This window comes from Alexandromys fortis, unplaced genomic scaffold, assembly GCF_014885135.2.
Source record: "Alexandromys fortis isolate MF-2015 unplaced genomic scaffold, M_Fortis_MF-2015_v1.1 scaffold_15, whole genome shotgun sequence".
NCBI classification, from domain to species: domain Eukaryota; kingdom Metazoa; phylum Chordata; class Mammalia; order Rodentia; family Cricetidae; genus Alexandromys; species Alexandromys fortis.
The window spans coordinates 10,262,666-10,277,576 of NW_026067911.1; the positions used below are offsets into that span (position 1 = coordinate 10,262,666).

At 39.5% G+C, this 14,911-nt stretch overlaps 1 protein-coding gene across 10 annotated transcripts in view; it reads left to right on the forward strand.

Moving 5' to 3' along the window:
* Nucleotides 1-2,343: 2,343 nt before the first annotated feature.
* CUNH4orf33 (chromosome unknown C4orf33 homolog) overlaps nucleotides 2,344-14,911 on the forward strand; it is a 58,722-nt gene continuing 46,154 nt past the window's right edge. For 5 of the 10 annotated variants that reach the window (XR_007591037.1, XR_007591035.1, XR_007591033.1 and 2 more), the window contains exons 1-5: nucleotides 2,347-2,427; nucleotides 4,377-4,477; nucleotides 8,976-9,156; nucleotides 10,947-11,007; nucleotides 14,794-14,845. Coding sequence is in view for 3 of the 10 variants with exons in the window: in XM_050138407.1 (XP_049994364.1) it covers nucleotides 8,976-9,156; nucleotides 10,947-11,007; nucleotides 14,794-14,845 (294 nt within the window). In the remaining 7 variants the exon portion in view is untranslated. Of the gene's footprint in view, nucleotides 2,428-4,348; nucleotides 4,478-8,975; nucleotides 9,157-10,946; nucleotides 11,008-14,793; nucleotides 14,846-14,911 lie in introns of all 10 variants that reach the window. The other 5 variants (XR_007591038.1, XR_007591039.1, XM_050138409.1 and 2 more) reach the window with 3 other exon arrangements.

Below are 14,911 nucleotides of genomic sequence, written 5' to 3' on the forward strand. Positions count from 1 at the left end.
GAAGAGCACAGAGACAGAGGGGAGGTTGGACAGCATCATCTGCATCTCAGCAGGTGCTGAGGCTAGAAGGACAAGCCACACCTTTACCTAGCACACAGGTTGTCATCGCTTCATACCAACCTTACAGTTAATTCCATGCTCCTTTTCCTGAATACACAAATTTCGAGAATGCTTTCCTGTTTGTTTGAGAATTTCTGCTTCCACTCACCTGTCTTTTAATAAACTACTATTCAGTTTTCAATTCAAAATAAATTCTCTTACTTAGGGTTGCTAGTATTTGGAACTCAATTTTTGCTAAGAATTATGGTGCTTTTTTTTTTTCCTAAAAGTCATTTTCTAAAATTCAGATATCCCACCACCAAGCAAAACTCACTCAAGCCATTCCTGTCTCACATCAGATTGTGGCCACACTTATAGATCTTTATAGAATGAGGTTTTTCCCACTTCAAACCTATGAAATGACACTATTATTGTAGTGTCGTGGTGTGTGTGTGTGTGTGTGTGTGTAGAGGAGAGGGGAGGGAAGAAGAGAAAGAGAGAGAGGGAGAGGGAGAGGGAGAGGGAGAGGGAGAGGGAGAGAGAGAGAGAGAGAGAGAGAGAGAGAGAGAGAGAGAGAGAGAAGACCATTTAACATATACTAGTTACCATGCCAAGGGCTTCATCTGTATCCTTCCAATTAAGTCCCACAACTCTGCACAGTGAGGGTGTTCTTATTCACGAGTGAAAAACAATGGAAACCAAACCAAAGGCACAAACAGGAGGCCAAGGATTTTGCCCAGGATCAAACTTAGGAAGTATGAGAGCTAGGTCTCATACTTACAGACACAAACATAGAGATTATGTCCTTAACCTCTGGTCTACGATGGAAAACCCGGGTTGCTCCTGTCATTTTTTCAAATCTCTCAGTCTTCAATCTTTACATCCATCCTCCTTAGGCCACTTCTTACCTATGATGACCGTAGCTAACTGAACTGTACTTCTCTATAAACCTCTCTATCATGTTCAAGGCAACCTTGCTGCCTTTAAACACAGCAGACTTCCAGTCCCTTCAATGCTGCAAATACTTGGGATACCTAAGCCGTCCTGCTCAGTAAACACATACTGATACGTCAACTCTGTCCAAACGGCATGCCCTCTGGCCACGGTCTAATAACGGCGTAATGGCCAATGTTTGTTCAGCGCCAGGTGTCAGACGCTATTCTCCCTTACATCCCAATATTTACCCAATAATTCCATCAACTCTCCTTGGTAACTGATGCAAACGAGCCAGCAGCTGCTGCCGCGTCCGTGTGTTTATGGGATTTATGTTATCTCCCTCTGTCAATTACGCGCTGGGAGAACAAGAATATCTTCACCCCGACATCAGCTATGTTTGTTTAGCCCCTGGCACGTAATAAAACAGCAGCTCAACACACATCTTTTAAACTAACACCAGAGCAATGCCTGCAGGTCCTTTACTGCAGACTTGGAAACTCTTCCTGGCCCATCAGCGCCGTGTTTCTTCGAGCACAAGAGAAGCAGCACAAACCTATTTCGGATCTAGCCGACTACTATGCACGCTTAAGGAATGGACGCGTATTTACCAGCTGTTCTGCTTCGCTTAGTACATACATAATCTCAGGTGCAGCACCGAACATTTTGTGAAGCGGACCTCTTTGCCGTTTTTACATATTTCCACGCTGGGATCCAACCACAACCAAAACATATTAGTAGGTCAACGACAGCGACATTGCACCTTACAGATGCATTTGCCATCAGGGAATAGGGCGCTTACTTTGGTCTCTCAGTAAGTCGAATTCTGTGGCCATTTCGAGATTTTACTTTGGAGTTTTCATCACCTTTATCGATTCCTCGCGGGGGTGGGGAGGAGAGTAAGATTTTTTTTTTTTAAACAAACAAATATAAAAACAGCCCTCCCCCCCCCGCTGTGAGGGCAAAGGAAAAGCTAAGGGGTCGCCGGGGCAGCCGAGCCCTGGCGCGGAGGCATCAGCATCCCACTCACGCGGCGGCGCAGCCCGGCCCGCAGCTCCGCCGAAGGCAGGCGACGCGCGTCAGAGTCCGCTCGCTCGGCCGGACCCGGGCGGGGGAAGGGGCGGCGGGGCGGCCGGAGGGCGACGTGGGCACCGCCGGGCTCGGCCGCCGCGTCCCCGCGGGGCTGAGGGGCGACGCCAGGACCGCGGGGAAGCCCGAGCCGCCGCCGAGTCCGCTCGGCCCGCCCTGCGACTTTGAAAGCGGTGCCCCGGACCGTTCCTTGGAGACGGTGACGCCGCGTCCGTCATCACGCGAGCGTCGGCGCCTACGTCATCGCGCTGCCTGAGGCTCCGGCAGGCGATTGGCTATCTGTCAGGCGCGGGGCGGATCCCTGAGCGCGCTAGGGGCTGAGTCCCTCGCTTGGCGCCTTCCGCAGTGCCGTGGCGGGTGCCTGAGGTAGTGTGGCGCAATTTAATTTTATTTTTCTTTCTTCCTTTCTTTTTGTAGGAAAACCGAAAACAGTGATAGGAGCAGGCACTAGATAGATATTTTTGTTGCTCTCCGAGTCTTGGTTTCTCAGACACTAAGCGTCCGTGGGGCGTGTGCAGGAAGGAGGGCTGTGGGTCCTGGGGCTGAGGTGTCTCCTCAAGTCGGCTTCGAGCTGAACCTTCTAGGTCTGGGAGTAGTGAGAGCTGTCGTCGGATATTTAACCCTGTCACGTAATCAGGATTCAGGGAAGCCCGCGAATCCTATAAGAACTTCAAATCTAAGGAAGGATAACATTTTGCAAAAGAGGAAAAAAAGCAAAATTTGTATTGGTGGATAAATTCCCATTCCCAGTTTTAAGAAGTGACGTTGTGTGTTTGAGCCTTAGAGCTTAAAACACACACACACACACACACTGGAGAAAGTGATGGCAAAAATAAGTTTATTAGTAGCTTATCACTGGGTTTATAGAGCCTTTTTAATTGATTATATTTTTTTATGCATTGAAATAAAGTTTCATTACATATGTCCTGGTCCTGAGATGGCTCGGCTTGATTAAGACGTGCTTGCCTGACTTAGGATTCCCAGCACTCATATAAAAAGCTAGGCAGGGCCCTGTATGCCTTTAATACCAGTACTAGTGAGGTGCAGACAGAAGGTTGAGGGAAAAGGGGTGCTCTCTGGCCAGCAGCCTAGACAAATCGAAATATTCCAGGGTAGTGAGACACTCAAAAAGTAAGGTCAGGTATGTTAATAAGATTTTTCTGTGAGAAAATACCTGGTGGAAATAAAGCTTTTTTTTTTTTTTTTTAAAAAAAAGGTGAAGAGCATTTGAGAATGACATCCCCACCTCAATCTCAGTCCATACACAGGTGCAAACACACTCTCCCACAGGGACACACACACACACACAAAAAAAAAAAACAAAAGTATGTTCTGGGTGAAGTTGGGTTGGGCTTTCAGTGGGATGACTTAAGAAGTAATCATAAAATACCATAGACAGTGTTAGCCTCGTTCCTCTGAAGAGACTAGCTTTAAAATGTGTGTATGTCTGTAGCAGTCATACAACGGTTTAAATTAACTTTGAAGAAGTGAAGATTGAACCTGGTCTTGTTCTCAGTGGTCATAAACGTAACATAATAGCTTACACTGATTGTGCAGGCTCTACCTCTTCAGTGTAGAATACTTTCTGATGAGGCTTCCCACTGCCTCTCCCTACATTTGAAACCTGTATTGCACTGTAACTTGGCATTGAGTAAGTACCTACAAATTTAATATTTACACTCAGCATTAATAAAATATATTGGCATGGAAAAAGCCAAGTGTGACTTCTATATAGAAATGATGAATGGTTTTTGTCTGAATTGAATGGTGAACTAGAACTTACGTTTGCATTTAAAGTGTTTGATTTTATACGATCATAGTCAAACACAAATCAGTTGACCTTTCATGCATTGAAAAATTAATGGTCTGTTTCCCTACTAATTTTAATAAGTTGACACTAAACAGTTAGTGTACTCAAAGCAAACCTGAAGATAGGAAGTTGGAGTTTAAGCAAGTTTCAATATAGTTCATCCTACCAAGGATTTGAGCCCAGTATGATTTCAATATTACAACCTTTAATCACCATGTAATATAAATTATATCTAATGTTTTGATATTTATAGTTAGTTTCTAGTTGAAATAAATGGGTTGCTATGTTACATATTTTAACACAGTCTCAGTGATTTACAGTTTAATTTCAAATGTTTTCATGTTTGTAATGCTGAACTATCCATCCCTCTCAAAATAATAGAAGTAAACTCCCAGACATCAATGGTATGATTAAAAGCCTTCGAATGTGCGATTGTATGACCTCGAAACATTTTCCCTGAAAACGCGGGTTTGTCAGTTTCAGAACTCCAAGTCTCTTCCCCTAGAACGTGTGCTGGGTGGAGCCTAAGAGGGGGGTCCTCCTCTACGACCGAGGCCAGAGACCACAGCTGAGCTAGAAGGAAGAGCCTCCAGGCCTGTGCTCTTGGTAAGTCCTCTCATCTTCTCTTTAAAGTCTGTCAGACGCTGGTACTGAAGTCAGTTCCCTCCCCCCCCTCCAGCTGGCATGGCTTCCTCTGACTTCACTTACTTCTCCATTTCTTTTAGAAGTGTGTGCTGCGGTGCAGCATGCAAACCTAAAAGAAGTATGTGCTGTAGGAAAGGGGTTTTATTTTTGTAAATAAAGGATCTTGGAATTTTTCTTGGAGATTGTTTTATAGAAAAACATTCTTTAAAGCCTTTCTTTTAAGGTTTTAAGGTGTTTTTTTTTTTTGTCTTCTAAATGAGTGTACCACTCTTCATGTTCATGTATAGAAGTTAAAACAATTGAATTTTAACGTGTCAATTGAAGAAGATGAACTAAAAGTGAAAACTACAGGTTAACAACATTGTTTTAAGAAAGCCAAAGTAGCTGATAGTGAGACTGGAGTGGATGGTGATCACCTAGTGAGACTGGAGTGGATGGTGATCACCTAGTGAGACTAGTGGATGGTGATCACGTAGTGAGACTGGAGTGGATGGTGATCACCTAGTGAGACTGTGGAGTGGATGGTGAATGTCTAGTAAGATTAATTCTGACTCTGTAAATGTTTCATCATAGTGCTAGTTAAGCATTAAGAGATGTATCCTTAAAGTGGACTCTAACATATTCTTAAATTATTCATTTATAATTTCTTACTGTCATGAACTCAAAAGGAGGCAGCAGCTCAAACACGCAGACCCACACTCCCTGTCTTTACACTGCAGTGCAGTAAACTTCAGACTGTTAGAGCAGCCATTCCAAAGCCATGGACCTTCATTCAAGGTTTTACTCCTTCACTGTCTATTACATTTTTATGCATTTCTCTACCACACACACACCCCTATGACAGTTTAGGCTAGAAAAATAAGGAGCGTTTATATTCTTGGATGACTCATGTGTCATCTTGCCGGCATCTGTCCTATCTCTTCCCTTTAGTATTATTCTTTGTCTCCTTTCTGAATGTTACATAGGATCCGCACTTACAGCTGTTTCCATATATACATGTATACATTAAAGGCCGTTCACATATTTACACATATACATTATATATAACACATGCCTATAATTAATATGTTTGTACTGATACATGCATATTTCATAATATTTCTTTATTCTTTAAGAATGTTATATACACATATAATGAATTTGGTCATACTCCTCCCCCTAACTCTTCCTAGAGCCACTCCTGCCTCTTGGGCCCCTTCTAACTTGATGTCCTTCTTTTTTCCCCCAAATAATCACTGTATCTGGTTTGTGGTTCTAATATACTCATGCGTATGGGGTCATGACTGGATCTGGGTCAATGTGCCAGGAACCACATCCTTAAAGAAAACTAGCTCTTCTCCCAGAAGCCATCAGCTGTCAATTGCTCCTCAGCTAGGGGTTGGGGCATTTGAGTCCCTGTCTCCTTCATGCTGAAATATTGTATGTGTTGGTTGTAGCATGATTTCTAATTGTTCTTAATAATAAAAACCTGGAGTCAGATATTAGGGGGTGAAAGGTGAAGGATCAGAGAAGCAGAGCTGCCAGCCGGTAGAGGTTTTACCTCTACTAATGCTCAGACCAAAGGGGCGATCCTGTCTCTATGAATCCTCAGACTGATTGCTCAGACTGAATCCTCAGACCACATCTGAACTCTTGTCTCCTCCCGTCTTATATTCCTCTCTCTGTCCAGCCATATCACTCGTGTCTCCACCTCCATAGTGCTGGGGTTAAAGGCTTGTGATCCAGAGCACTGGATCACCTTTGTGTGAGTTCTATTTCTTTTAGATAGATTCAATCTTGTGTAGCCCAGGGTGGCCTTGAACTCACAGAGATCTGTCTGTCTCTGCCTCCTGAGTGCTGGGATGAAAGGTGTGAGCCACCACTGCTAACTAGTGGCTTAACTCTACATTCTGATCTTCAGGCAAGCTTTATTTGTTATATTACAAACAAAATATCACTAGAGTTGATCTTGTACAGGTCTTATGCACACAGCCATAGCTACTATGAGTTCATAATTACAGCAGTCCCATCATGTCCAGAACACACTGGTTTGCTACTATGTCCGTGACTTCTGGCTCTTGCAATCTTTCTATCTCTTTTCCTTAAGGGTGTGATTTAGATGCCTTATTAATACTTAGCTTTTTAACAAGACATTGATGTAACTGGCACAGTGTGTTTCTTCTGCTTAAAAGTGTACACTCAGAATTTAAGTTGTAGAAGACATCAGAGCAGTATTCACTTGACATATAAATAGCTCCTACTTCAAGCATTCTTGCTTAGACTCGAGGTAATAAATACATATGTATTAGTTGTGTGGATCAAACTGGACCAGTGCAGTATAATAGAGAATGGCAGGGAGAGTTACACCAGGTGAGGAGAACCATGGATAATTAAGATGTCTATTTCATTGTTCTATGTGCAAAGAAACAGAAAGACAGTAAGGTCTTAGGAAATGGCTAAGGGAGTTGAGAGGAGGTTTAGTTGTCTGTGAGCGTATGTTATCGTCAGATTGTTAAGAAGTCAGCAAGATTATACAGTGTAGTTAGAAAATAGATTTTTTTTCTGTATAATATATTCTGATCACAGTTTCCCCTCCCTCATCTCCTCCCAGATCCTCCCCACTTCCCTACCCATCCAACTCCATCCCTCTTTTCTCTCTCTCTCTTTAGAAAACAAGCAGGCAAACAAACCAAAACCCAAAACCAATAACAATAAAGAGAAAACAGAATAGAAAAACAAGGATAAACAACAACAAATAAGAAGTTTGAGAAGCACCTACACACACACACACACACACACACACACACACAAACACACACCTTCCCAAATACTGTTAGGTTCGTTTTGAGTTGGTCATCTACTACTGGTCATGGAGCCTGTCCTTGAGAGTGGTTTGCGTGTTCAGTGAAACACCAATGGAGAAAACTAATTTTTCCTTTCTGAGCAGTTGTCAGTTGGTTTTTGGTTAGGGATATGAGATCATGTCCACTACCTCATCTCAGAGCTGGTACCTTATCCAGCTTGAATATGTGCATGTTGCCACTGTCTCTGAATTTATGTGAGCATCCGTCCCTGTTGTATCTTGGAGGCTTTGTTTCCTTGGTGCCTTCCACCCTCACTGGCTCTTACAATATTTTGCTTCCACTTCCTTAAAGTTCCCTAACTCTGAGGGAAAAGGTTTGTTGGAGACATCCCTTTTAGACTGGGTGTTCCAAGATCTCTCACTCTCTGCATATTGTCCAACCTTGAAACTGTGTTCCCATCTCCTACAAGTGGAAGTTTCTCTGGTGATGGCTGAGTGAGGCACTGATCTATGGGTATAGTAGAATGTTGTGAGGAGTCATTGTATTTCTTGTAGTATTTAGTTTGCCCCTTGGTCCATGGCCTATTTGGTACCTTGTTCTTGGCCACCCAAACAGGGTCAGGTATGTGTTCCGTCACGTGAAGTGGGCCTTCAGTCAAATCACATATTGGTCACTGCCGCAAGCTTTGTACTACCATTGCCCTAGCATATCTGACAAGCAGAATTTCATTGTAGATCAAAGGATGTGTGGCTGGGTTCATGTTTACATTTCTCTTTTGTTGAAGATGCTGTCTCTTTTCCAATCTGTATTTCTGGCTTCTTTATCAAAAATCAGGTGTTCACTGGTATGTAGATTGATGTTTGAGTCTTCAGTTTGATTCCTTTGAAGAGCTACAGGCAATCCATGACTGCCAAGAGAGGAAAAGTCATCTTCCCCAGGGATAATCTCCCTACTTGGTTATTCAGTACCAAGTAGTGAGCCCTAAAAACATGTATGAATATATAAACAACACTAAATAGACTCAGCAGGTAGGATTTATATATTAATATGAATGCATTAATGTATCAATGATTAAAGAAAAAGAAAACAAGAGAGATAATACATGAAGGTAGAATAAGGGCTTGAAAGTAGAAGAATGGGAAAATTGAGGGGAGAACAAGATATAGAGTAGGGAATTGAAGATGATCAGCATATAATATATACATGTATGAAATGTCATAATAAAACCCATCAATTGTACAATTAATAAATGCTAAGAAAATGGAATGACATTTACAGATAATTGATATACACACATATAATGTTGCCATCTTAAAAAACAAAGTTGTATACTAATGAGATGAATATATTTATTTTTACACAAAGGATTAATCTTGGCTAAATATGGAAAATACCTAAACTCGCATAGTTAAGTACATTTACAGTTTTTGCAGTGAACTTAGTCATAACATTTTACAATGACTTTTGCATACCACAAATAAACAGAGCAACATCAAGATTAAAAGTCATAAGTCTTCTTGGCTCCATGATTTGTCACAACCCAGATGGCCTTATGACTCCTAGGATCCTGTTCTTGTCATTCTGTTGCCTAACTGTCTCTTGTTTGGCATTGCAATTTTCAAGTAAAGGGCAGTGCTATATGTTGTTAACAAGTTTGTTTTAATTTCCTTCTTCAGATGGATTTTAAAATTGAAAACACTTGGGATGGTTTTCCAGTGAGGCATGAGCCAGTGTGTATCAAGCTGAGCCCAGGGGACAAGGGCGTGAAGATGGAGGTTAGTGCTCCATTTTTCAATGATCCTCCAGCCCCTCTTGGAGAACCAGGAAAGCCTTTCAGTGAACTGTGGAATTATGAAGGTAGGCAGAAGTATTGTATTTTATTAGAAACATAAATCTTTTTCTAATAACCTCTCAGAGAGCTATTATTTTATCTCGCTGTTAGGAAGTAATGTGCTTTTGAACAACTGACGTTCAGTTCCTGATCTTGACCATCTGTCATTCTGACTTTGCTCCCATTACAGCGGGGCTCCAGCATATAAGCAGAGCAGAGGAAAATGGCAATCCCAAATCCAGATGCTTGTGTTGCTGCCACATTTCCTTCCTTTCTTACGTCGCCTGCTCTAAAAAGAGATCATGTTCTGTCTTTTAAGACTATTTAAATCACCATCTTTACCTTACAAGCCTCCTTAATGGGAATTTTAGGGTGTGTTACTTACTGGAGAAACACTGTCAGCATGAGATTTAATATTTACTTTCTGCTGTCGAGTAATCTCACTTATCAAATTAAGGCCAGAAGACATCCCAGGAAATTAAATGCTTTCAGGTTTGTTATCCGACCTTCTTGTACTATGTCCTCATCAAACCGCAGGGTTCTTTCTGAAATACTGTTCTTGATGCCATCCCCATAGATATAAAACACTGCGTGACAGAGAAATTGAGAATTTGCCCCAAGATTTCTCACTCAGTGTATTGGCATTTATTTACTTGGTTAGCAGAGAACTTTTCTTTTAAGTAAACTCTTTTCCTAAGTCCATGTTTCTCTTTGAAGCCAGAGTGATCTGTCACTTCTCTAAATGAAAATTTCAATTTTTTAACGCAAAAAAGCAAATTGTACTTAAGTATGATTTCATATTTATTTTTAAATATCTTAAGAGGTAAGATCATTTATAGAGGCATAGGAAAGATCTGGCAAGTTTTAGACTAACGTAGAAAGAAAAGGACTTGGGTTTCCCTTCATATATTTTATGCAGTTGTAACTATTTACAAGAAAGAGGCACTTCATCCACAATCAACTAATTTTTAAAACAGCTAATGCTCAAAAACCCCTGAAATTAATCATAAAAATCACCACTTACAAATAAACCAGTATTTTTTAGTTAGTTTCAAAAAACTAGTTTAAAAAACCATTTCCATGTTTGCGGAGGTCAGGGGACTTGTGGGAGTTGGTTGTCTCCACCCACTGTGTGGATTCTGGGGCTCCAACCCAGGTCCTTGGGCTGGGTAGTAAGCACTTTGCCTGCAGCTACAACACTATCCCCACCACTCTTCATATTTGTTGTGATGTTGTAGACAGGTAGTCACTGGTACACACATGCACATACATACACATGTTTAAATTTCATGTGCATTCAGTTCATTGGCTCATACATAGAGTTACTGCTCTATAACCAGCCTGCAAATATCATGGAAGTCTTGTCATGCCAATACATATTTCACTGTCTTTGATTTTCATGGCACCATTGCATTCTATTACATGAAGTGTATGCATTCTGTAACGCACCCAATCAGTTTTGCTGAATAATAGGTGGCCTATTTATGTACGAGGAAATATTTTTTGTGTAAGAAGAGATGTATCATTTCTAGTTTTTTGAGTCATACCCTAATGGGTAGAAGTGTACTTAACTTCTTTTTCTAATTGTCTGATTTGTTTCCTTGGGATAAATTCCAAGAGGAAGATAACTGGGCCAGATTCCATCTGTGCAGACATGTTCACTTCCCTGTGGTCTCACTATCACTAGGCTTTGTATTTCCTACTGGCAGTAGTATGATGATTTAAAAAACTTAGTAATTCACTTTATATTAGAAAGGAATAAATTTTTACTATGTAATCAAAATAAAATTTCCCATGTTCTGTCTATTTTCATAAGTTGTGGAAGCATTTTTCTTGAATGATACAACTGAGCAGTATTTAGAAGTTGAACTTTGTCCGTAAGTATAAACTATTTATCTTAACTCTTACTGGATAATTTGAACATGCTTGTTTTCTAGTTATAAATAGTATGGTTGTAGTAAAGCTCACTGGGTTCAGCTAAGTAGAGGTAATATTAACTGGAGTCAGTTTTAAATCTTGTTTTTTGCTGTCTTGTACAATGCATACCTTCAGAATTTATGTTTAGAATATATCTTTTACACACACACACATACACATATATATCCTACATGTTTGAGTGTATTATGTTGATGTGATTTTTTTGGTTTATTGATATAAATGATTTTGTAATAAACTTGATCATTTTTTTACAAAGTAGAAAAAATTACTATGAATAAATCATTACTTTATATGTTTGCACCGTGATATATTAGCTATTTAGAAGTAAAGGGAGATTTCTGATCCCTAACGAAGACATTATCTCTAATTCACAACCACATGCAATGGAAAAATTAGTTTTCTTCAGTGGAATCTCAGCGGGCACACAAACCATACTTAAGGGCAGTCGCCAGGCTCAGCAGTGACTGACACAAACAAATTCAATGGTATTTTGTAGGCTTTTTTTTTTTTGGTCTCCTATTGCTTTTTGAGGGCATTTTTTTTTTTTTTTAAATCTTACTTGTCTTTTGCTTGTATGTTATGGTTTCTAATTTTGTGTTTTTATGGGTTTTGTTTTTGTTCATATTCGTGTCTCTGAGCGTGTTGTGTGAGCTTGTGCTCATGTGCACACGTGTTTATTCTGGTCTGACTTTTTTATCTGCCTGTTTGTTTCCTGAAGAAAGAGAGAAAGAAGTTGTGGTGTTAGATGGGTGGGGGAGAATCTACCAGGAGATAGAGGAAACTGTGTTCAGAATATATTGTATGAAAAATTTTATTTTTAATAAAAATGGGAAACATAAAGATATAACTAGCTTACAGAAACATTTCTTTTAGATTCTTGAAGATTAAACTTTAATTTTATGTATTATATAATAATATATTCATGTATTTATTCATTTAGTCATCAGTCATTCTTTTGAGCACATAGTATATTGTTTTTGCATTTAATGCCAAGAAGCTAATTTAAATTGTACCTGAATTTTCCAAGAGTCACGGTAAAAATAGTACCTTTGGAATTTTTTATTTTTATTTTTTTATATTTAATTAATTAATTATTTGTCTTTAGACACATTTTCACTCTATAGCTTTGGCCAGTCTGGAACCCTTGGGGATTAAAGGTGTTGGCTGCTACACACCCAGCTTTTTTGGAATTTTTTCGTTTGTGCTTACTTGGGAATATTTACTTGGGAACTTGATTTACATGGTGACAGACTTCTATTCCTCAGTAGATGTAAACTAAGGAAACTTACATTTACTTGTTATCTAAATTATAGCATGCTTTTAATACATGAGATGTTTCTATATTGCTTATTTATTTTAGATGTCAGTTAAATATTTCTCAGTATCAGTGTCCAGTAATATTTATTCCTTTGTAAACTGACAATTGAGCACCAATTAATCTTTACAAAATTTAGATTCCCATTTGTTAGTTGTTTCTTTTTTATTTTGTTTTGCTTTTGCTAACTCTAACATGAAAAAAAATGCAGTTATTTGTAATTCGTTTTTTGTTTTGTATTGTTTTCTGAGACAGGCTCTAACCTTGCAGCCCTGGCTAGCATGGAGTACACAGAATTCACCTGCCTCTGCCTGCAAGTGCTGTGAATGAAGATGCACGCTACCACATGAAGTTTGCTATAGTTATAGTTGCTGTTGTTGTTATTAGTATTACTTGGTTTTTCAAGAGAGCGTTTCTCTGTGTAGCTTTTTGAGCCTGTCCTGGAACTGGCTTTGTAGACCAGGCTGGCCTCAAACTCAGAGAGAGCCTCCTGTCTCTGCCTCCTGAGTACTAGGATTAAAGGTGTGCGCCACCACTGCCTGGCTGCCATTATTATTATTATTATTATTTTTGGTTTTTCGAGACAGGGTTTCTCTGTGGCTTTGGAGCCTGTCCTGGAACCAGCTCTGTAGACCAAGCTGGCCTCGAACTCACAGAGATCCGCCTGCCTCTGCCTCCCAAGTGCTGGGATTAAAGGCGTGCGCCACCAGAATAATTAGATATGTTTTCACGTTATCTTCCAACTAGCATGGCAAAATATTTTATTTAAAGCTACGATTAGTTCTTGTAAAATATTAAGAAACCTAGAAAAGTTTTAGCTATTATGAGCTGACTTTTGCCCCACAGATGAGAAAGAAAGCTAAGACAAACATTTCAATTTGACTGAAAGACAACAAAGAACTTAGATTTACCAAAATTCTCAAGTTCAAGCTTAGAATTTGTTTTTAAAATTTGTCTTACATTTTTGAAAAGCACTTATTCATTTATGTTAGATATGTGTTTGTATGCATAAGTGCACCATGTGTAACATTTGAAGGTCAGGGGACAACGTGCAGGAGTAAGTTCTCTCTTTCCAAGTTCTTGTAATTGAACTAAGGACATCGGGCTTGGCAGCAATCTCCTCTACCTGCTGAGCCATTGTTCTGGCTCCTGCAGTTTTCTTTCATTAGACTGTATCAGATTATTTTCAAGAAGTGGCAGTCTAACATTGGATACATGGAAAAAATAGTTTTTCATTAAGAAACTACATGGTAACCATTGTGTATAAAAGTTTTTAAAATCAGCATCCTCAGGGTAGCTTGGTTTGTGTACCTCAGAATTATCAAGAATCGCGGTTCTGCCTCAGGCAGTCAATTCCTATCCTGCTTAATTAAGAGCTAGAGAAGCAGCAAGAAGAACACTGTTTTAATTTGCAAGAAGTTTTACGAATTCTAGGATCTTCCTAAAGCCCCATAAAAACATAAAATTAATCAGAGGATTTTAAAATGGAAAGCGTTACTTGTCTTCTGTTAGAGTACTTTATTGCAGAAAATCCTCCCTCCAAAAGCTCACAAAGGACCATCTGGGTGGAAATGTTTGATAGACTTCCAGAGGCAGAAAATATACTTCTCGTAAATACATGCAATCCATTGCTCCTTAAAGACTTCGATAATCCCACTTATTCATTCCCATTAGGATTTCCTTTTGAGACTCTGTTGTGCTTCTTTTTGGAGATGTGGCATTGGTGCCTGAACAAATGGTAGGAAGCTGAGAAACAGGTGCAGACTGTTCAAGGATAGCAGTGTGAAAAAACAGCTATAGGTTAAAATCTGCGCCTTGTTGACTAGTTTTGGCCAATCTATATTGTACGTTTTCTGTCTTCCTATTGGGCCTCAAGAACGTTTCTTACAGAAATAACCTTTAGTTAATCTACTAGATAAAGACTGGAAATCAGCTCCAGCTTTCCGTGGCTGCTTCAGTTGTTGCAGCTGTTTTTTATTTTAAGCCGCAAGTATTATGATTATTTCTTTCTTCATACATTGTGTTATCTAACCAAATGAAGTATTTTATATAATTTCTTATCTAAAGAATATGGAAATCAAGGGGCAGTGAAATTGTGCAGTGGGTAAAGAATATGAAAAGTAGTTAGCCAGCAAAATGTTATGATTTATCAGCAGGTGTTTAGGAAACAGTAATTCCAAAGTTGCCATTTCTAAATAGTGTGAGATACCCCCTCTCCCTATAGTTATCCAATATTGTATTGTATTTTGTTTATTTGGAAATTTAGCTACAAGCACATACATTACAGATAGAGAAAAACGTAAAGAAGATAATATTGTTTTTCTTGTAACAAACCATAGAAATGATCCCTAAAGGTATAGTCTTAATATTGTTTTTCTTTAACACTCATGAGGAATCTTAATTTTGACAGACATGGACAACATTTAGTTCTTTTACTCTCTGGAAGAAGAAATATTTGGAAAGTGAGTAAACAAACATATGGGACCAAATCCTATAATGCACAGCATGTGTACCTGTTAGTCTGAACT